General features: G+C 33.6%; 1 protein-coding gene across 1 annotated transcript; it reads right to left on the bottom strand.

Annotated features, from left to right (window-relative positions):
* Nucleotides 1–172: 172 nt before the first annotated feature.
* Nucleotides 173–21,033, bottom strand: LOC132713419 (uncharacterized). Its single transcript, XM_060696012.1, has 8 exons — nt 20,874–21,033; nt 6,838–7,018; nt 6,135–6,241; nt 5,086–5,217; nt 3,720–3,908; nt 2,198–2,310; nt 1,260–1,389; nt 173–189 (listed from the first exon to the last, which is right to left on the bottom strand). The coding sequence occupies exons 1-8, from the start codon at nt 20,923–20,925 to the stop codon at nt 173–175; spliced, it is 921 nt and encodes a 306-aa protein (XP_060551995.1). The 5' UTR covers nt 20,926–21,033.
* Nucleotides 21,034–24,180: the final 3,147 nt, after the last annotated feature.

The following is a 24,180-nucleotide window of genomic DNA, read 5'->3' as shown; positions in this document are numbered from 1 at the left end:
CTTAGATAATTCTTAACGAAATTTAATAATAACATAACTGGTTAGCAAAATTCAATAATTTGGCCCCTTTATACGTCAATATCACGGTCAATTTGGCTCACTTGAAGGTCTTGTAGTTTTTCATATGTTTATAATAAAATAATATTATATGAAAATAAAAAGATAAAAAATGTCACTTACTGCAGAAAACTGAAAATAAAGAGAGAAAATGAATTAGATTTAGTCAAATTGCAACTATTAAAATATATCAATGGTGTATTTAATGTTTTTCAATTAACGATGGGTTATAACTCGTATGTAGAAATAAATTTAAATATATTTGCATTGATGTAATAAGCGCGAGGCTGCCTTTTGTCACGTTAAAGGGTAATTTCAACCGTTACGCCATTTTTTTTTTTTTTTTAGAAACAATGCCGACTCGTAAACATTTTCAGTAGGGTTTGCAGTCTTTAAACTTAGTATTTCAATAATTTTAACATGCGGCAATGTAATAAAATCTGTATCTAATTTATTAAAAAAAACAAAAACTTTGTTGATCAATAAATGAAGTTGGGCGGTTTGTAAAGAATGTAATTTAAAAAAAAAATGAAATATTCTATTAGATCTTCTCCCGCCTTTTCCTTTAGCCGGTACTTTAAACCACTATTTATCTAAATACACACCGAGCATCACACTAAAATCATCTTCATGATCATTATCAATATCATCAACAACATCACTACCATTATTAACAACAACAACAACATTTTTATCATCATCACAATAACACCCAATGATTGAGACCTTTATTATAGTCAATATTGCATCATCATCATCATCATCATCATCATCATCATCATCATCATCATCATCATCATCATCATCATCATCAATAAGAACAACACCATCATCATCAACAACAACAACACCATCATCATCATCAACAACATCATCATCACCATTATCATCGTCATCATCATCATCATCATCACCAACAACAACAAAAACATAATCAACAAGAACAACAACATCAACATCATCATCATCATCAACAACAACAACAACATCATCAACATCGCCATCAACAACAACAAAATCATCATCATCAACAACAACAAAATCATCATCATCAACACCATTATATTCAAATTTTACCGTTTTAGCTTATTAGCATTGAAATAATTGTAAATATATAATAATTGTTAATTAATTATCATTATTAACGGGTTTTTTTGGTGTTGTTGTTGTTGTTTGTTTTTCTATTGTATCAAAAATCTTACCGTAAGGTAAGAAAGAGATGCTTGCTCCTATGACATCACCGTTATGATTCCTTGGAACATATGACGAGGTTTGATGATTTGTACAGTTATTGTAAACTATGGTCGAACTGAGACTATCCGAAGATATAGCCTGAAAATGATATTTCATTATTTGTATGTACAATGTAACTGACGTGTCCAGTGTTGTAATAGAAAACTAAGAAAACAAATTTTCCGACTAGTTTCATACACACAAAATATGTGCAAATATTATTATTATCATCATCATCATCATCATCATCATCATCATCATCATCATCATCATCATCATCATCATCATTATCATTATCATTATTACTATTATTTTTTTATTATCATAATTATTATTATTATCATCATCATCATCATCATCATCATTTTCATTATTATTATTATTACTATTATTATTATTATTATCATCATCATCATCATCACCTTTAACATCATCAACATCTTCATCATCATCATCATCATAGCCATTCAATGAAAATACAGGCGACAGAATAACAAGAAAAACGATTGGTTTTTATTTTCATAAAAAAAAATCAAACTTGTAACAAATAATGTAACCACTTTTTCATTCTCATTCATGGTAGATTGACCGATAATATATAATTTAAAGTTTGATGACTGTATTGACGTTTAAGTAAAGATGGAAAAAATGGAATTTGTATATTAAGATAAGATAATAAAAGATGGTACTCTATAGTATTACAATTTGCTTAAAATATTAAGCACCGCGTCACCGACGAGATCCATCCTATAGATTCGGTAGAATTCGTTCTTTTCCGTATCTTAGGTTTATTTTTCAAAATGAGACACGGAAAGTGACGGAGCATACCGATTTTTAACGAAATGTTGAAATGTACGTTAATTTAAAGAAAGTCGATTTATATTGACATGTATTAGGACAAACTTACTAAACATGTAAACCTGTACGTACTTCTGCTGTCAACTGTTGCTTGTGGATTGTATAATTGTACGAACGTGTCTGAACCCACTTGCAACGAAGCAACACAATAAACATCGCCACCTAGCGATCAAAATTATTAGTTTAAACATATTTAATTGTATATATATACATACATACATACACAAATTTTCATAATTATACATAAATAAATTCATGTAAATATACAAAAGGGTTGGGCTAAAAGTTATAACAATATTACAATATTATCGGGGGGCTCCCATCAAAATTATTCTTCTATAGATATTACATGGAAAACAACAATACTTTGTTTCCTAATATATATTGTTACAAACATCAAAATAATTTCATTTTCATATGCACGTACACACGCGCGTATGCATAGAAAATTTAACATAATTACATTACATTTTACACACCGTATTACCGACACCAGTGATGACATATTGCTGCAGTGATGACAGAAATCTAAAATTTACTGATAACTGAATTGGTATATAATAGAAAAACTTTATTTATAAGTTTTATATACATTCATTTAACACCTTGCAAATGTTAACCCTTTGCCAAATATGTATTTAGCGTATTTAACTTCCTAACTGCTTTTGTTAAATTTTCTCAAGCTGGAAAAGTTATCAATGCGATAGATGCATTGAAGAATCACTATTTAATGACACACAGAAAACGGAATTTAGAAAGAAACGAACCCCATTAATTTATTCAATGCACATGAAAATATATGGAATAACCTTATGTCTATGAACTCAACAGTGAATGACCTAAGAGATAGGGCTTACTTAAATTTAATGTTTGTCAGTTTATTGCTAACTTTTTAGTGAATATTGGTCGTAGTGAATCCGGCCCTGTCCTGTAACTGCGTGACATACATTATTAATATCTTTTCTGTCATTAGAAAAATATAACAAATAATAGTTTAAAGTCTAAATTATGGATAAAGGTACAATACGAATAAAGAATGATTTTGATATTCTGTCAGAATATTAGCCACTTTCAGAGCGTTTGTATCAACCTCGAAAATCGTTTTGCCTACAACAGCAGCATTTCCACTTAGACTGGGTTAGTTTGGATGCCTGTAACATTCTCAAGAAAGACACTTTTGGTTGATATTTTCCATACGTGAGTGCTGTATATTTATGTGTATGCTAGAGAAATCTTAAACAAAACAAAAAACAATTTTCCGAAGCTGTCACTTTGAACCCGCCCAAAATATTTTATGAAACTGGGAAACGAGACCAAAATTGCCGTTTTGTATCTCAAGTCAACAGAAAGTAAGTTTGTTGCAATAAAATTTCTTTTTTTTTTGCGTAATAGGAATATACCTACCAAGTTTATAACCTACATTAAGTAATCAGTAAATTTTGAATTTCTGTCATTAATGGCGCCGGTAATACGGTGTGATTTTAGAAGGCGTCAAGCATATCTTTTATTAACAGGAACCTATTAAATTGAAAGAAACTACCGCGCTACTAAAAAAATTCAGGGTGTCTTACTTGCATAGACAATTGACTGTCCAGTACAGGGTACATCGAATGTCAGTTTTGTTTTGTCCGTGCACACGTTCATGTGTTCTTGATTACTGGGATCGTTGCATGATTCAGTTCCAGCAGAATTTGTATAATTAAACTCAAACCTGCCCAGAAGTACAGACGGACACGTGATGTACGCGTCGGTTTCAGAACCTGAAAATAAGAGTCCAGTATATGATTTATAATTAAAATAAAAACTTAACTTTAGTCGCTTTTATACACATATGAGTCGCGTCATGACAAGACCAACATAGTGCGTTTGCGACAAGTATGGATCCAGAATGTTCGCTGTATCAGTTTCTCTACTTGTAATAGAGAGTTGGTAAGCGAACAGCATGGATCCTGATCAGACTGCGCGGATGCGCAGGATTGTCTGGATCCATGCTGGTCGCAAACCTACTATGTTGGTTTTGTCGTGACGTGGCTCATATATTGAACATCGTTGCATAAGATGTTGAGCATTGCGCTCAAACCATTTTTATATGATATGTTTTAGCCAAAAAGAAATGACTCGTTTAATGTTTGTACTTGTAGTTGTTTATAACTATTTTTTCAACAAGATGGAGGAGTGACAGGCCGGCGTGTCAGTTGATCAAATATTGCTGTCACAATAACTTTCTTAGTATTATGTATCCAAAGAGCGTTCTGAACGCTGACCTAGTTTGCGGTAGGCAATGATCATCATCAGAATTGAACAAGACAATATTGCACATCTTTGTTGTTCAGATTTTAGCATACTGTTGTTCTTTTTTATTTAAATTGAAGTTTTTTTTATAATTACATCAGTAACGGCTAACAATTTAGTACTCCAAAATAAAAGCGCGGAGAGCAGAGGTATTACTACGGTGGGAAAATGGCACTGTAACAGGCTGGTGAAGTAGGGGCATCCTTGTACTATAGCACATTAGTTAATTAGGGAAATTCATGTAAATAGTGTAATCTGATTGGTTATTTATCTCGTAGCCACGACTTAGCTATCTCGTGGCCACGACTTTGTAACTCGTGGCAACGACATAGTATCTCGTGACCATGACTTAGTTATCTCGTGGCCACGATTTAGTAACTCGTTGTCACGACATAGAATCTCGTGGCCACAACATAGTATCTCATGGCCGCAACTAAGCTATCTCGTGGCCACGACTTAGTAACTCGTGGCCACGACATAGTATCTCGTTGGCACGAGATAAATAAAAACACACACATGTCACCTTTGTGCCACCGTATATTACTTATATTAAGTGGCGTAAATGATTCTTCAAAACTATACACGTTTATTATGTATGTTCGTCTTCTTAATAAAAAGTCTTATTGGCAGTATACATAAACAGACCTTGTTTTATAATAGTAACAAACTCTGCGTCTTTTGCACCGTTGGTTTCGTCACAGGCATTATCAATGGTGAATTCAGCATCGTCGCTTAGTCTTGGTTTAGTACGATGTTGTCCAGCATCAGCTGATTTTTCTGGATAGATATTTATAAACATAGTCACATGCCTATACCACGTGACAATCTTAGATCTGCGTCAATACATAGACGGTCCAGATTTGATTTTCTTCCATAACATTGTACTAATTTATTACATTTAAACGGATAGAGTGTTAAGCCTCCTTACTCTAGTGCGTTACGCATACAAAGAATGTCGTTTTTTTTTTTTTTTTTTTTTTTTTTTTTATCTTTTTCTTTTTTTGGCGAGGGGGCGGATCTGTATTTTACGGAAAAGAAAACCGCATGTTTAAGCAATCAGATATTCATTTGGTGACACTTTACTAAAAAGTTGATTTTTTGTTCCAGGAAACATTCTTTGCATGGACTATTCGAGGATAGAATATGTGGGGCTTTAAAAATAATGAAATGTTTAAAAAGATATGACATTGATTTTCTTCCCCACACAGATCCCAAAAAAGTCACGTGGTATAGCACCGTGATAATATTAATCATTAAAATGACAATGTATAATACACTTTATCAAATATATCAATATAGCAGAATATCATTGAATATATGTTGCAAGATAGTAATGCATTGTGTTGCAAAGTACGTACAAGTGTTATTGAAAAGTACAGATGTTGTTAAAATAATGAATAAGTACCAAAACTGTATGACAAAATAATGAAAACAAATATAGATATATCTTTCACAAATCATTTTTAGATAGATACTGTTAACAGTTGATATTAAAACAGACGAATTACGGCCATTGCATCAAATCAACACAAACGCTCGTTAAATAATATCAACACAGGTCCACGCGCATTGAATGAAACACAACATATAGACGCTCTTTGAATAAAGTACCCGCATTTGAAATGATTTCACAGACGCTCATTGGATGAAGTATACCAAATAAAAACACGAAATGACTATACAAAATGGCTTACCGTTTAAACGGTAATACGTATAGGAGACTCCAGCCGTTAGTTCTGTAAATTTAAGGCAGATATAATGATACCAGTTGCCACCAATCGCATTCGCAGACGATACTGATCTGAAATGAAGTAATAAACGAAACATTTAAGAGTTTGCGCCTATGTTCTGCTAACTTCGTAAATTATCGTTTTTAATTCTTAAAGGTCTGCGGGGTGTTTTTGTGCGTTTTATTATTATCATTATTGTTGTTGTTGTTGTTGTTTTAGGTGATATCAACTCTTAGTTAAGACGAGAAAAGCAGAGTAATTTAACGATCTTTCACGAAGTTATGACGGATGTTAATTCTTAAGACCTTTAAGCAAGTTGTACGCCTCCCTTTTAATTTTTTGGTTGACCTGCCTTAATTATAATTTAAATAAGAAATGCCCTGTACGCATGAACCAATTCAAATATGAATGGTACAAAATTCAGCAAACACAACAAACAAATGGAACAAAATCGCAAAAAAAAGTTTTGTTGAAATAACACAAACATCGAGTTAGTCTTTATAAAGGCACATGTACCTGATTTAAAATCTTTAATAAAATATTCTTTGTCATTTATGCAATGAAAGAAAAACATCTCGTCACCTAAGTGCAGTAGATGGTTACCTCCGTATATAACTTAATAGGAGTTAACCAGTTACTGCACTAAGGTTGGGGAAATTTTGCTTACCGTATAAGCAATTTCTTGTTCGTATCAAACTGGTCCTCAATGCAAGTAAACGTGTTCACGGTTTGAGAATAGAAAATAAGTTCGAACCCACTCACATCAGATGAGGTGAACACAATCTGACCCTGTTGACTATCCAGCCAGGTTGTACCATCAAACACGGCAGGCCACGTGCAGGCGGCGTCTTAAACAAAACATAACTAATGAACATAATTTATATGTAGATGATGTAAAGTTTTGTTTGTAAATATCAAGGGCGTGAGTATATTCACGTAGTACTGGGTATGACTTGTGGGAAAATCTCTTTTCGAAAATTAGGATCTGAGCCACATAATATTCTTCGTGTAATATCGTGTTAAAACGTCAGTTTCCGTGTTATACCCCGGTCACATATTCACGGAATACGCCCACGGAAGAGCCACGGATTAATTCCGGCATCGTCCGTAGCTACCCGTACTGGTCTGTAGCTCTCCGTATTGTAACCGTAATCAATCGTAGTAGTCCTTGTATATCCGTAGCGATCCTTGACAATTTTTGAACATGCACAAAAATTTGCTACGGAAAAATCAACCGTAGCGAATCCCTGCTAGTCCGTATTAAACCGTACTGATACGTATTGGTCCGTACGGAAACCGTACTAGTCCGTACTGATTCGTAGGCCTCAACCTGCTAAGGATTTCCACGGTTTGGTACGGAGAACTACGCATTTGTACGGTTATCTTACGTATAAGCTACGGTTTTAATACGGATTAATACGGCATTGTCACGGAAAGCTACGATCGTAATACGTTGTACTACGGAGAGGCAGGGATTAGCACGGTCTTATACGGTTTATTGCGTTGCAACACGAAACGGTACGGAATGGTACGGTCCACCACTGTTTAGTACGGATAAACACGGATTTATATTACATACTTGGGAAAAATTAATGGATTTAGCTCAAAACAGGATTGGAGCAGTACCTCTAGACGCTTGCAGAAATCATGATCACAAAATAAACAAATATCGTTTTTTTCGTCGAATTTTACATTTTTCCTTGATTATCGTACTTGATTCGGTGTGAAAAGATGAATATTAGACCTGTTAAAGTTCATTCCGTTGGGTAAAAAGACAAGATTTTAGCATTTTATCATTCAAGCGCCTTGTCCGGTATATACCGGAAAACGGTATTTAGTGTGGTGCTCCAATCCTTTTTTTAGTCACAGCCAAAATTAATTGCATCATGTGTTTTTTCAAGGGTATGAATACTTCCGTCTTGTTAAATTAGACATATTTGCGTGAACATTCAATAAATGATAATTGCCATTTACTGGCTGCAACTTTATATTGAAATAGCTCAGAATGCGGAGGCAGTGGTTGAGCTGCTTGATGACATGCAAAGAGGTAAAAATATATTAATATCGTACTACATTTCATCAGTAATAGAATAACATTTCATGTTACATATTTTACAAACATTTATTTGGATCGTGAAATTGGAGTAAATATATACATAAAACGAAGTGTCTCACAAGCCTCTGACGCAGGTCCTTGAGTGATAATAAGATTAAATAACAAGCTTTATACATATTTTTAAAACATAAACATTCACGATAATTAATGTTATTGTAAAATGAACAGCAAATTTCAAAATCAAAAGAGAAGCAGTATTGATCAACATTTTTCTTTAATGATAACTAGCCCATATCTAAACAGGTTAGAGAAGAGGAGATGGTTGACTAGAGATGGGCTATTACGAAGACCCCTTCATGTTTAGTATAAGGCTCTCATGGCCGGACCTGTTGAGGAACCGGCGTCCTTCACGAAATTTACTTTAATCGGACCTGATATGTCTCGGGGATCGGACGCAACGAGGTCGAATCCTTTCCGCCAAAATCATTGAACTCTGCAATTCGTTTTCTAGGTGTTCTTTTCTTGTGAGGCATTTAGAAAATGAGCTTGCAAGAGGTTGTGGACGGATATAATAGGTTCGTATAGGTCCGTGGCAATACGTTCTTCTCCGTATCAATTCGTTCTTCTCCGTATCAGTCCCGTACTAATTCGTACTAACCCGTGCTTATACCGTAGCAGACCGTAGTGTATCCGTAGTGCATCCGTCCTGATTCGTGTCACTCCGTACCAAACCGTGTCGGTCCGTAACAATCCGTGTCTCTCCCGGGGCTTTTGGCGGTAAATCCGTCGAACTCCGTACTCATACCGCTGTATGTCCGTACTGGAACCGTAGCGGACTACGGAATTTCACATTTCCGTAGTAATCCGTGAATGATTAGACCGTAGCTCTTCCGTGGCATTATCCGTGAATATGTGACCGGGGCATTATGCCGTAATGCTGTTATATTTATACGATATAGTAAAAATATTATCATACGAACATTTTGAGAACTGAAAGTGATAATGTGGAAGAATTGTATTTAACTTATTAAACTGTTTAAGCTTGACATAAATTAATTGGCTAACCTGATAACAATAAAGAGATGGGATTTCCGATGTTGAAAAGTTTTCTTATCACGCTTTTATGTATAGTTCAAGTCTTTTTAGATTTGCTTTTTACACATGTTTTATATCTGTGTGCGTGAAGTCATACATGTACATATAAAATGGGACAATAAATTTTAACACGTACCCTGCTTGAATTAAAAATGATTAGTCCATGCCAACAGTATAACATAATTTGATAGTCATGTGTAATAAAATTCAAATTTTCAATACAGATTATGAGATACATAAAAAATATTAAAGAATTAGAAGCTTAAAAAAACAAAAAACAATGGGGTCATGATGGCCCTAGATCGCTCACATGACCCATCAAACTCATCCAAACAATTACCTAGACAAGCATTCTGACCAAGTCCCATGACAGGTGAGTCAAAAATGTGACCACTACAGTGTTAACAAGGATTATCGATATTTGAGCAGTGTGACCTAGTTTTTTACTCAGGTGACCCATATTTAAACCCATATTGACCTAGAAATAATCAAAACAAACTTTCAGACCAATTTCCAGGATACTTGGATCAAAACAGTAGCAACTAGAGTGTTAACAAGATTTTTCTATTTTTAGCTCCGGTGACCTAGTTTCACATGCGATTTCGAACTCATCCGAGCAATTACCTAGACAAACATCCTGACCGAGTTTGATGATAATTGAGTCAAAAATGTGACCACTAGAATGTTAACAAGGTTTTTCCATATTTGGGCAGTGTGACCTAGTTTTTCATCCAAGATGACCCATGTTCGAACTTGACCTAGAAATCATCAAAACAAACTTTCAGACCAATTTACAGGATATTTTGATCACAACAGTAGCCACTAGAGTGTTAACAAGATTTTTCTATTTTTAGCTCCTGTGACCTAGTTTTTCATTCGAGATGACCCATGTTCCATGTAACCCCAGCAATGACCTAGACAAGTTTCCTGACCAAGTTTGATGACAATTAAGTCAAAATTGTGACCACTAGAGTGTCAACAAGGTTTTTCTATTTTTAGCTCCTGTGACCTAGTTTTTTATCTGAGATGACCCATGTTCAAACTCATCCGAGCAAGTACCTAGACAAGCATCCTGATCAAGTTTGATGACACTTGTGTCAAAAATGTGACCGCTAGAGTGTTAACAAATTTTTCTATTTTTACCTCCTGTGACCTAGTTTTTCATTTGAGATGACCCATGTTCGAACTCATCCAAGCTATTACCTAGACAAGCATCTTGACCAAGTTTGATGATGATTGAGGCAAAAATGTGACTGCTAGATTGTTAACAAGGTTTTTCTATTTTTAGCTCCGGTAACCTACTTTTTCATCGAGATGACCCATGTTCGAACTCATCCGAGCTATCACCTTGACAAGCATTCTGACCAAGTTTGATGATAATTGAGACAAAAATGTGACCGCTAGAGTGTTAACAAGGTTTTTCTATTTTTAGCTCTTGTGACCTAGTTTTTCATCCGTGATGACCCATGTTCGAACTCATCCAAGCTATCAACTAGATCAGCATCCTGACCAAGTTTGATGATGATTGAGGCAAAAATGTGACCGCTGGAGTGTTAACAAGGTTTTTCTATTTTTAGCTCCTGTGACCTAGTTTTTCATCCGAGATGACCCATGTTCGAACTCATCCGAGCTATCACCTAGACAAGCATCCTGACCAAGTTTGATGATGATTGATGCAAAAATGTGACCGCTAGAGTGTTAATAAGGTTTTTCTATTTTTAGCTCCGGTGACCTACTTTTTCATCCGAGATGACCCATGTTCGATCTCATTTGAGCTATCACCTAGACAAACATCCTGAACAAGTTTGATGATGATTGAGGCAAAATTGTGACCTCTAGAGTGTTAACAAGGATTTTCTATTTTTAGCTCTTGTGACTTAGTTTTTCATCCGAGATAAACCATGTTCGAACTCTTCCGAGCTATCAACTAGATAAGCATCCTGACCAAGTTTGATGATGATTGAGGCAAAATTGTGACCGCTGGAGGGTTAACAAGGTTTTTCTATTTTTAACTCCTGTGACCTAGTTTTTCATCCGAGATGACCAATGTTCACTATCATCCGAGCTATCACCTAGACAAGCATCCTGACCAAGTTTGATAATGATTGATGCAAAAATGTGACCGCTAGGGTGTTAACAAGATTTTTCTATTTTTAGCTCCTGTGACCTAGTTTTTCATCCGAGATGACCCATGTTCGATATCATCCGAGCTATCACCTAGACAAACATCCAAACCAAGTTTGATGATGATTTAGGCAAAACTGTGACCTCTAGAGTGTTAACAAGGTTTTTCTATTTTTAGCTCTTGTGACCTAGTTTTTCATCCGAGATGACCCATGTTCGAACTCATCCGAGCTATTAACTAGATAAGCATCCTGACCAAGTTTGATGATGATTGAGGCAAAAATGCGACTGCTAGAGTGTTAACAACAAAATGTGAACGGACAACGGACGACGGACAATCATCGATCCTAAAAGCTCACCCTGAGCATGCTCAGGTGAGCTAAAAAAACGCATATATATATACAAGTGACTTACAGTCGAGCATCGGGAATTCATCAACATATCTTACGAAATTTTAATTTGAAAGCGATATTTGCGCGCGCTGAAGTGATTAATGTTTATTTGAATAAATCAGATAAAAAGAACTTACATGTTTGTGTTCTAAAAATAATCGGCGGCATAAGAGGAATTTCGTATTCATTTTAACACTTGAAAAATTACTACAGACAATGTGTTGTTGTTTTTTTGTTTTGTTTTCAACAAAAGTGTGTGTGTTTTATTTATACTCGGCGCCGGAATAACCATATGTCCGAGATTATAGCATCGGGGACGTCTTTTTCAAGCAGAATCTTCCTGGTAGCCCATTCTTCGTTCGTTGGTGGTAAAGGAGACGACAATACAGTGAAGGCATCAACTTTCTGACTGACGACAACAAAAACGGCATTCATTAGCAGTAAGTCACGACAGGTCAACAAATCACCTCTGTTATTTTAGGTGACTTGACCTTGACCTGCCGTGTGCCTTCTCCGCGACGTGCACGCCTCTGGAGGGTTTGGATAAGTTTAAAAAAAACTTCCAAAACACGCTATTTATAACACCATTCATAGCACTGACGCTTCGATGTTCACATCTATTTGCGGGAAATGGTCGAAAGGGAAAACCCTACGTAATAACCGCACACCCTGTTAACAACAGATTTTCCGCAGTATATATTTCAAGCTAGTGAGGTTTAAAAATACAAAAAATACATGTAGAATCTATCGATTCACTACCATAAGTTGGTTGAGTGTTGGCGGTAAAATAAGAAGATATAACTTCCTGATAAATTTTCACTTAGGTTGATTCAGTTTTGAATAAGCTTTGCAGATATGTATTTTTTCAAGAAATATTTAGCTTTAATATTATCCGAAGCCGTCAAAGTCAGCGACGAGTAATGAAATGGGAATAATTTTCAGAAACGTGATTTTATTCGAGATTTGCTTCGGGAGAAGACAACTTTCTGTCCGAAGAGCATGACTATTAATACTCATCACAAGACAGTATCTTATTGATCTCAATTATGGTACATGTAAATATGTAAAATTTTTATGTTCAATAAAAATGTTGCATAACTTGCAGTTGTTATTATCATTCAATGATATTAAAATGACATAAAGTATTTATGATGAACAGTCCTAGAATATTTTGATAAGGAACCGTCAGTTGTAAAATGGTATTGTGATCTTATAATGAACAGTCGTCATACTTGCTGGTATGTCATTTATAAATGGCAGTTTAGGTTTTTCAAAATTTGCATGATTAACAGTCCGAATGTAGACCTCAATGAAATGTTCTGGAATATTAACAAAATGAATTGTCAACCATATTAACCATATATATGAATGGTTGAACACAACAGTAAGGATAAATGGCGCAATGTGCATATCTTCTTATTTTGGTAATAATTGAAATAACAGCACTTTTTAAGCAAAAGTCTGAAACATTCTGTCATAGCCTCCGCATCAGTACATTCAGTGCTTTGATTTTTTATCTAGCGCAAGTGATTATTCCATAAAATAGAAATATATTGCCAAAATTATCCCTGTTGAAAAGACTGCCAAAAATACAATTGCGTCGTATCATATTTTATTTTCAACTGCGTCGTATCATTTCGTAAAAATCAATATTTTCTTAGAAAATAAACATATCTTTTTAATGAAATTTTAGTAAATGATGCAAAATTATATTTCGAAGTTTATGGTGAACTCTGAAACAAATATATAATTGATTTGAAGGAAAAAACGATAGATAAAGCAATATGAACTGCGTCGTATCCACACATTTTCACATAATTTTCTGCACCGTTTCGAGTTGCAAGTTCGCTATAACTTTTGTTTTACAAAATAGTTGTGCAAGCAACATATACCGAAAGAAGCGGAAAATAGTGTAGCGTGTTGATACATATATCTGGTTTTCAGTCATTTCCAACAAAAAGAGTTATAAACAAAAACATACGTTTTTCGTTACAAGATGGCGGCGTTTGTTTACATTTTGTAGGATACGACGCAGTTTTGATTCCCAGCCCTGCATACATAGTTACCTAATTATAATGCACAATTGCAAAGATAAAGCCCCGGGTGACAAATTTATACCTGATTTCTCAAATGTCCTGGAGTTCTGGTGATAACTCAAAAGCTGTCCTAGATTTCTTATGATAACTTTTGTTACTGTAAATGTGTTTCTCGCGTTAAATCACGGCACGTTTTAGCGTTTTTTATTATTCAATAAAGTTGTATATCATTATGAAATGTAGTACGCTCATCCTTTGCACAAAAATGTGGATAAAATGTTGGTCTTAAGTGTTTGCAAAGGATAAACATGTGATAGGCTATCATCTACAGTAAAGATTGAATCAGCGTAAACCGCAAAACGAAAATGTCTCAAAACTTTCACGTTGTTCCCAGTTACACATGTTTTAAGCAACCACTTTTCTTAAGCAGATAATATATAGTCGTGCATCGCTTATCTAAGGGCTAAGTAATTTGTATCATTTTATTACCATAATAAACAAGTATAAAACCAGCATAATCTCCAAACCTGTGTTTCTAAAAAGTACGATATATGATAAAAACTCAACTGCGGTTGGCTCTAACTATCGACCTCTCGAACAAATGCAGGTCCCTCCGGGTTCGAGCGAATTAAGTTAGACTAATGTATATTTTTGTTATCAATTACAGCAAAATAGCAGTTTCCTTCACTACGATTACATTTGGGAAATACCCTTCAAACATCGACAGAACAATATACATGAAGATACCATGCTTGAGCGCATTTTATCATGAAAGTCACTGCTCTACATCAATCCTTTTTTCAGTCTACGAAATCTGCGTCAGGAAAAATAATATAAAAAGAAATAATATCTCTTGAACAAAAATACACTCAATACCAACATTATATATATATCCACAATTTTGTGCAATAAAATGAGCGTACTACATTTCATAATGATTTACAACTTTATTGAATAATAAAAACGCTAAAACGTGCCGTGATTTAGCGAAACAAACACATTGGCAGTAACAAAAGTTATCATAAGAACTCTAGGACATCTTCAGAGTTATCACCAGAACTCCTGAACATTTGAAAAAATCTCACTTTTTAAAGATAAAATTGCCATTTTTGACCAGTGTTTTTGTAGTTAATACAAAAGTTTTCCGACGAACTCCTAACAGTTATCACAAGAAGTCCTGGACAAGTTATCATAAGAACTCCATTCTTCGTGTAATAGTTCCTCCCCCGTGGAACGTGACCGATACAGTAACGTGGATTGGTTATTTTGTTTGCAAAGTAAAATATAGACTTTCACACAACTATGACAAAGTATAGTATTTTTTACCTGTGCACTAACCATTTACTTTGCATAGGCATATGCATAGGCATAGTTTCACTTGAATAACAATAGTGCATAAGGAATGTTATAAATTACTTTATCTAAAATATTGTTGTTTTAATGTTGTTTAACAAGTAAACATATGACTGTTAATGTTTAATTGCATGAATGCTTGATAATTAAAATATAAACATGGATTGCCGGATAATAATAATAATAATAATAATTATTATTATTATTATCATTATTATATCCCCCCAAACCAAAAACATAAAAAGTAAAACATTAAAAAAGATGGACCTTGACGTCATTTTCCGCATCATTTCCAAGACAAATATTTCTCGATTCGGAAAAAGAAAATATCCGATAAGCACAAGTCTAAGGGGGAAATATAAGCTTGTCACAGAATATTGAATCTTCTTCAGTATATGAGCCGTTTCATCAAACACTTTCTATAACTTTGGAAGTTGGCTGTATTAGAGCGGACTTCCGTTGCAAGCTTTTTCGTTTTCTTGCATTTTCTGACCGTCGCCATGATTAAAAAGTCAGGTTTACATCAACCGGGAAAACGGCAGGCAAACTCCTACCTAAATGTGTTTATATTTTTCTAATTAATGGCGTATATCTTACATTTTTCGTCAATTGTCAATTCTGTCACCAGTTCCAAGCCGAAAATTTCTGACTACAGTTTAAAGCAGATTTCAGAACTGTTTGAACATTCGCAGCAAAATGTCTTACGTTCTCTTTCTATCATTATGTTAACCATGAAAAACATTTTTATTTTCTATACGATGTACCTCCATATTCAGAAACGCATGCACAAATGATTTTTACTCGCTGCGCTACTGTACAAGTGATCTTATTTGCTCTTTATTCATTGATCTTTCACGGTAATAATTGGGAAAAATTTGTAAGTGTCATGAAACAATACTAATGTTGGATTTCAGAGCGACAAGCAGAATCCCTGAAAATAACGCTCAATACGGCAAAATTGAAAATGTTGCAGGCTCTGTTTGACTGAGCCTGTTCATTGACGATACTGGAAAATGCAATCTTCCGTCCACGACCCCAAGATCCAAATCTTCATACCCTTTGCAGTAAAATGAGTTTTATTCTATTTCAGACTGGATAAAATCAAGCTGACATATCTGTTAGATCGCTGCAGGGAAAACTTGAAATATAGAAGAAATCGGAGAACAAAATAATAAACATGCACATTTAGGAACACGTCCATTTGTATGCTGTGAAAAGTGTTACGCCTTAACGCGACAAGTGAGAGATGCTTACCGTATTACCATACATATACTAAGTAAAGAACGGGTAGCCATGCCTTAGTATGAAAGATTCAGCTTTTTAACACAGTGGCACTCGTTGATGAAATTTTTTTTTACATTCTTTTATTCAATACCCAAGGTAACCGTCTTTCGTGGACTGGATAGAATTTCGTTCCTTCAGAACAATAAAGACTATTAATTTTATTAGTACATTTATTCCTGTTGTTTATCAGTCATCCCAGGTTTGCCAGACAACTCACCAATATACATTGTAATGAGGGAAACAGACCGGAATATTTTAATTGTTTAATAAACAGAGTGTCATTAGTAATGCAACTAAGTAACAATACTATCACGTATACAAGACAAAAGATCCAAGTTATATGTAATGATATTAAGATTGTTCTACATAAAGAACAAAAACTAACTGATGATGAAAGTGCTTATAGTATAATCACAATGTATATCCAGTAACGCAGGAATGTGCAAATAACGCAAGAATTATGCAAACGTAACGAATAATTGTGCAATTTAGTGGCTAAAACGAGCACCGCGATAAGCAAATGGACAACTATTGTTTTATTGTACACCAAATAAGAAGAAATGAATTAGCGCATACGGTTCCTTATACTTTAATAAACCTCATCAAAATTACTTCCATGAAAATGTTTATTTTTCAAGATCATTCGTGAAAATTACGATCTGACTAGCGTATTGATGGCAATTTTAGTTTCGTTGATATCTTTAGATGCAATAACACACATTACTTTATGTTTCGTGCATGCATTTATGAATATACATATACATCGTATAGTAAATAAAAATGTTTTTCAACGATCAGAAAATGCATGAAAACGAAATAGCTTGCAACGGAAGTCTGCTTTAATACAATACAATCAACTTACAAAGTTATACAAAGTGTGCCATGAAACTGCTCATATACTGAAGAAGATCCAGTATTCCCGTAGACTGGTGCATATCCCAAGGTCACGTGGTATTGGTACACTGTTAATGACAGCGATTTATAAGTTTATAAGATGGAGGAGGAGTTTGAAGTTAGTATCTATTTAGAATAATTAATGGAATAAAACAAACAACAATAAGAAACATACAAGCATATCATACATGTTTATAAATGCAGCATCGCATCAAATGAGATTGAACACAAATTGAACACAACCTTTGAAGTTTGTAATAACACCAACGTTTACAGTATACCAGTATGCTTTGAAATACAGAATAATAAATTACCTGGTGACACACATACACATGTCTTTATATCATGTTTATGATATATTGTTGTGTAAGTCTATTAAACAGAAATAAAAAAAAACAAATTTAATTTGTTTGTTTGTTGTCATCTTTTATCGGCAGACCTATCTTTAGATTGATTTAAGAACAATCTTATCACTTGCCGGTTTAATTATTACTTTATTTCTTAATTTGTTATGAGTAACAGGAAAGTAATAGAGATCTTTATCCAAATATACTACGTCATTCTGGAATAAAATTTGAATTTAAATTGAAATATTGATTAGTAAATAGGATGACATTTGATGGCTTAATAGCTCGATGGATACAGCAATGGCCTGTCACGCTAACAAATCGAGTTTGCTTACCGTCTGATCAAGTTTTCTTTTCATTTTGTTCATAAATGTTTCTTCATTCATAGGATCTGGAATCTTTTCATTCAGATCATTTCGGATGAACTCCTTTGAACACGCCTATCAACTCTCAAAACTTTCCGAGTTTCCGATACATAACACACACGATACTGACTCAGACTATTAAGACGAGGAAGAATGCTATGACGAAACATAACTTGTATCTACAAGAGCACGAGATTCCAACTCTGAAGTAGCGAGTCAGATCATGTTGTAACAGAAAGTTGTAGAAGTGAGGAGGAAAGTTATGAAACATCTGATGATACATAGATAGTAAGTTTATTATTAAAGGTTGTGGCTGTTGTCTTAACTGTCATACACAGTTTAAATTTGATGAAATACTGAGTTACATTCTTTCCATCAGGGAAATGACAAAGAAGAAGAAATAAATGTGCATCATGTCGTAAGTGCGAGAATGAAACGACGGGCAAGGGCGACATTGCTTCGAGTGGCAGGAAAAGGAAATTTCATGTTGTGTTATGATATTACAAAAATATGCATTAGGGACCATAGTTAAACATGTCAGTCAACATGGCCTCACACGAAGGCAGCATGTCAAAGCGTTGGAAGAAAAACCACAGCACGCTATTTTACGTATGATGATGTCATGCGTGTTGTTCATTTCATTCGAACTTATGCTGAAGAAAGGTCTTCCTCAATCTGAAGCCCCTTGCTGACAAGATGATATCCCCACCAGTGTATCTGACGGTTGACACAACCAACAAATATGCACCATTCAGTCTTGTTCAGATCCCCCTGTATGCGCTTTAGAGTTTACGTCAATCAAAGACAACTTGCGTACATGTTTACCACATTTACGTGTAGCTAGTCCAAAGGATTATGTATGTGCCACTTGTGAGAAGCTGCGTAGACAGAGGCCGAGGACGTGACATTGACAGCACTGTGGGACCAAGTACTTCTTGCGCAAAGGGTAATAACAGTAAAGAACAATAATGTTACCATACACATATAATCAAAACATATATTATACATTATTTTATTACATAAATAGACAAAATATTAGTTTATTTATATGCATATTTTTCATAAAATTAATTAAGAATGAATACACAAAAGAATTAATGACAGTTAACTAGCACCACGTGTTACCTATTCAGGTGATATCTAGTCCAAATAATAAGCCGTGGAAAAAGTTATTTAGCATTTTATATTCAGCATTGTGACATTTTACATTTTATATTACGTAATATGGAAAATGAAAAATGAAAAATATTAGATAAATGATTGATAAACATGAAAAAGGTTAGGTATAGGTCTTATAATTAGGACTAGGTGATATCATGATTTTTAACTGTTATTATAAAGATCGTTCCTTTAAAAAGATTGAGTATTATTATGGCCATTGAACAATATTTGATTATGAAATATATCAAGGATATATTATAATAAATTGCATGAAATACAAAAGGCCTGCACCACTCTTTGTATCAACGGAACGTCTTCCGAAGGATATCTATAGAATTTATTGTGATTTATGTGGGTTATTGATTATTCAAATGGACTATTATCTTTATTATAAAAATTGGAAATCTCAAGTTGTTTTGACTTTGACCTTTTAACCAACCATTTATACTTGAATGGGCAAAATGTCACTTTAATTTATGTTTTACAATGGATCTGTTGTTTGTAATTTCATAACGTGATCTATATAATGAGTATACGGTGTAGTGTTGCCACACGTTACACTGAAGAAAAGTTTGTCCCTTCAGTCAGAACGTCAGTTTGTCTCATTTTTGTCTCTCCAGATGGGCCCATTATACTTTTTAATCTTGTGTAAATTCGGAGTAAGACTGGATGACATTATACAACAACTCAACTTTCTGACTGACGAAGACCAAACCACAGGACCAGATGGTAAAGGGGCATAGTACCTGACGCTGTGCTGTCGATGGTAGACTGGACATTACAGAATCACGTTAATCAGACCCCTGCCTTGTCGAAACACTCGGTATCTTTTATAGCAAACAATTTACAATGGTATAAGGGACAATCGGTTTATAATAGTACCTAAACTACCATTTTACACAATTGGAAATGCATTAGTGATAGGGGTAACTACTTAAATACCAGTACCAGTACTTTTATTTTGGAAGAAATTAAGTATCAGTTTTTTTACATTTCACCAAATTTTGCATACAGACTTTCTAATATAAATTTTCACATCATACTAGTAGTTTTCTTAAAATAAAAGTATAAAAATAAATATACAAGTTTTTCATTTTCAACAAGCAGGAAAAGCCAACAATTTATGCTGGCTGATTTGTGCCATGCCTTTAAATTCGCTCCAAAGACAGGAAGAAAAAAATATTTTTGTGTTTTTCTCTGGTGCACCGTGGAGCGAAATTCCAGATGACACACATCAGTCACCATAATAATCCAAAATGAAGATAAGTCTACCGTCTGACATAAATTTCATACATAATTAAAGATTCAATAAACAGTCAAGACTGTTTTCCTGACAAAATTTAGATAACTATTCAGTCGCAGTAGTTACAGGCTTTGTCAGGTGTATACCTTGGACCCTTTCTTATTCCGGTCCTTTGATAACTAAAATTTCCCCGCTCCGCTGAATCAAAATCTCAAGAAAAATCACCCTGTTAATGGATGGTACAAAAAACTTTCAAGAGTCGAAGGTATTATCATATCTGGACATTTTTGCACAAACAAATGCAAAAGAAATTACTAAGGATATTATATAAAAAAGTAAAAAATAATATTTACCGATTATTGGTAAAATAAGAAATAAACTTAGCAACACACAAATATAATCCATTTTGTTTAATTTAACTAAGTCCAGAATAACATCATGTCATAATATAAAATAATGAAAGAAAAGACGACAAATATATTCTTAAGTGTTTTCCTTATGAAAAAGGAAGTTTATATCAACAAAAGCTTGCATTATGAAAAGACAATACAACAATTTTGGCCAAAAGGATAGGTCAAAGTGTCAACTTGAGTTCAATTTGTGATATATTTCAAAATATTGACTATTATAAAAGCGATTGATATTTGAATAGAATGAAAAAGAATATTAAGGATGAAATATCAAAACTACCTTAATCATAACAAAGACTGACTGACAGTCTTTAAAACTTGAACGTTATCTATACAGTCCGAACGATATTTATAGAATTACAAGTGGGTCCGCAGATAATTGATTATTTTTGCATAGGTAAATATAGAATTGAACAAATACATGAAAAAAATGTAAACTTATTTTGACTTTTTCTTGTGCACTTTGAAAATAATTCATTGTGACTATGTATCTGTATGTTTCAAAATGACGGACACTTGTGTTTGTCAAAATGATGCGTTTCTTTTTTAAATCATATGAAAAGAGTGAATGTGCAAAGCTAAGGGTTTGCACACCGATCAAAATTAATGTGTAACAAACGAGGTCCTGTACCCAGAAATTAACAAATCTCCATTATCTAACCTGTTAAAAATAAATTTTAATCAGAATATATGTAAGAGGCTACAGTGAAGTGAGGAAATGATAATAAATAAAAATATAACTATTTTTGTACGAAAACATTGTTTCCAATTCTGATATTAACTTAACTATATGACAATGTGTAGTGACCGTTTTAGGGCGGGGGGACTCGGGTAGAAAAGAAGTGAAGGCCTTGGGGTTCTCATTTTTTGCAGTACTATTTAAAATATTTACTTCCATGGTAATGAAAATATTAAAATCTATACAAAGACATGAAGTTATCGACATCGGCAATTATGATTTTATTTCCAACAATATAAAGACAAATTATGAAAATTTTATTTTCTAAATGTCTATCAACAGTTTTTCCTCATAGAACAAAGATGAAAGATGTGAGTGGGGTTTGATTTATTACTGTAAATATTGTAGCATTTATAACATTAACTATACTTGATTAAAACTTCAGCTTTTGATAATGTCAATTATGTTTGAAAGTATCTACTTGTAATATTTTAAGCCTGTACTTAACACTGATGGTTGTCTACGAGAATTGCCGATGTTTAAAAAGATTGTCGTTATGACTTGTTAAATATATCTATTTTAATTATTTTAGTCATTTGGTTATAGAAAAGCAAAAACATTTTATCCGTAAATGTGATTTCGTTTTAATGCATGTTCCGTTTCTTAAACGAAAAAATCAACATCGAGGTCAACAATTTGGTAAAAAGAAAAATCGGAAAATCTCATTTATATGTTCATTACATTAAACATTACAAAGTAGTGGTTCATTAGGTTTACGTCTTTTCAACTGTATAAATTGATCATTGTTTTGCGAAGATTTTTGGCGATTTCGAGCAGTATCATCAACAGCTGCAAAATGACCTCTCGCATGCTTCTTTAAAAAGAAGTAAACTTTAATTTTTATAGAAGACTGTTTGTATTTTTATGAATCTTGAGACATGGTATTACTAACTGAAGTGATTGGCGCCTGCGTTTTTTTTAAGACTTGACTTTTATTTTGCTATTTGGAAGTAGCACTTTGCCGCAACTGTCATCATTTAAGTGGTTTTGTTAATAAGTTGAATTGATTTTCTTACACTAGAAAAAACTTGAATTTTTTTTTTAAATGGAAACAATCTCTTGTAAAATGTTGTCATTCTTTCTATTCTCGGCAAATGTTTTGAGTATAATCGGCTGAGTGTTCAATTAATAAATTGGTTTCCAGTTAGTGATGTGTCTCACGGATTAACTGCTGAACCAAAACAAAGCGTTGTTTCATTACATTAACACTTCATAACCGTGTTGACATTCCTGGACGAGGGTTTCATTTTCATTAATTTAGGCTTAGCTTTTAAATTTAACGCTTTGGCGTAGTAGTAATTTCTTAAGGGGAACATTGAAAGCCCATGGTCACCACCGTATGAACACATCCGTAGATGTTTAAAATTTTCAACATTGCTACAGTTGGTGCTGGGGGCGAGAACGACAGTTGGCAATTATCACTAACGTCCATGATTAGGCTCTATGAAACTGAGTCTGCAATATTTTTAATTTTGTCTTTTTTGGCGTTCTTTAGAGTTTCTTTATTTTCTATTTTATTGTCACATTAATGACATTAGTTTTCTTGTGCCGTGTGGAGACCGTAAAATGTCGCCCCGTATATTCATTTTTGTACAGGTAAGAACTGAATATAAGACGTGTTTTCATGAGTCATTTTAAAATAATAAAATGAAATCTTGGAATCTCAATGGCCCTTCTAAAATAAAATGTAAAGAATAGTTCTTGTCATTCTAAGATAGTTCTAAATTGTAATGTAAATGATACTATGAACTAAAATGTAAAGGATAGTTTTAAAATTGAAGTTCTTAAACTTTCTAGTAAAATTGCTCAGATATTAAAATTCTGTTTAACAATACCTCTTGCATTCAGATCTCAGTACATTTTCTTGTGAACAGTTAATTTTATGTAAGAACTTACTGATTTTTACGCAAGATCTGAGTTTTGAATTTTTGTCCAAAAAAAAAAAAAAAAAGAAAAGAAAAAAAAATAATAAAAAGAAAGAGAAAAAGAAATAATATCGAAACTTATCAGATACCCTGAGTTGTCCAATAACAGCTTATATATTATATGCTTATTGATGTGTTTCAATAGATTTAATGTTTATATTTTGTCATATTAATCAAGAATTTATATAAAAAATTGCCTTTCCGACTCTGTAGATATTAATGTAAGAAATTGAGTTCACTTACTGGAAGACGACAGATTTGTTAATAAAAGCATATATCTCCAAGTGGTGTTCCATTTTGCAAGATTAATAACCCTACAAGCAAGTTTTATGTCATTGTTATGTAGGCTTTGCATACATTGCTATATGACTAACATATGCAAGTTAATCAGTTTTTCCTCGGCCGAGTATCCTTTTTTTAAAGATACTTCTAGTTTCTTATTTTCAGTTCTTCTTTTACTATTTGCAAAATGTCTGGTTGTTGTAATTAATCTAGATATCGACTTTTGTTAAATAACATTTATGCCTTATTGTAACTTTTTATACTTCAGGTACTATGGATTAAGCCCCAACCGATTATGAAATGT

Source organism: Ruditapes philippinarum, unplaced genomic scaffold, assembly GCF_026571515.1.
Source record: "Ruditapes philippinarum isolate M1 unplaced genomic scaffold, ASM2657151v2 ctg3649_1_1_1_1, whole genome shotgun sequence".
NCBI lineage: Eukaryota > Metazoa > Mollusca > Bivalvia > Venerida > Veneridae > Ruditapes > Ruditapes philippinarum.
This window is presented reverse-complemented; position numbering and strand designations above follow the sequence as displayed.

Bases quoted from the DNA above. Each gene is read 5' to 3' on its own strand.
- LOC132713419 (XM_060696012.1), bottom strand. From the start codon at position 20,925: ATGGATTATATTTGTGTGTTGCTAAGTTTATTTCTTATTTTACCAATA. The intron at 6,242-6,837 runs GTAAGCAAAATT...ACTTCATTTCAG, and splicing joins AACAAGAAATTGCTTATACG to ATCAGTATCGTCTGCGAATG. The intron at 3,909-5,085 runs GTCTGTTTATGT...TCTTATTTTCAG, and splicing joins TGTTACTATTATAAAACAAG to GTTCTGAAACCGACGCGTAC.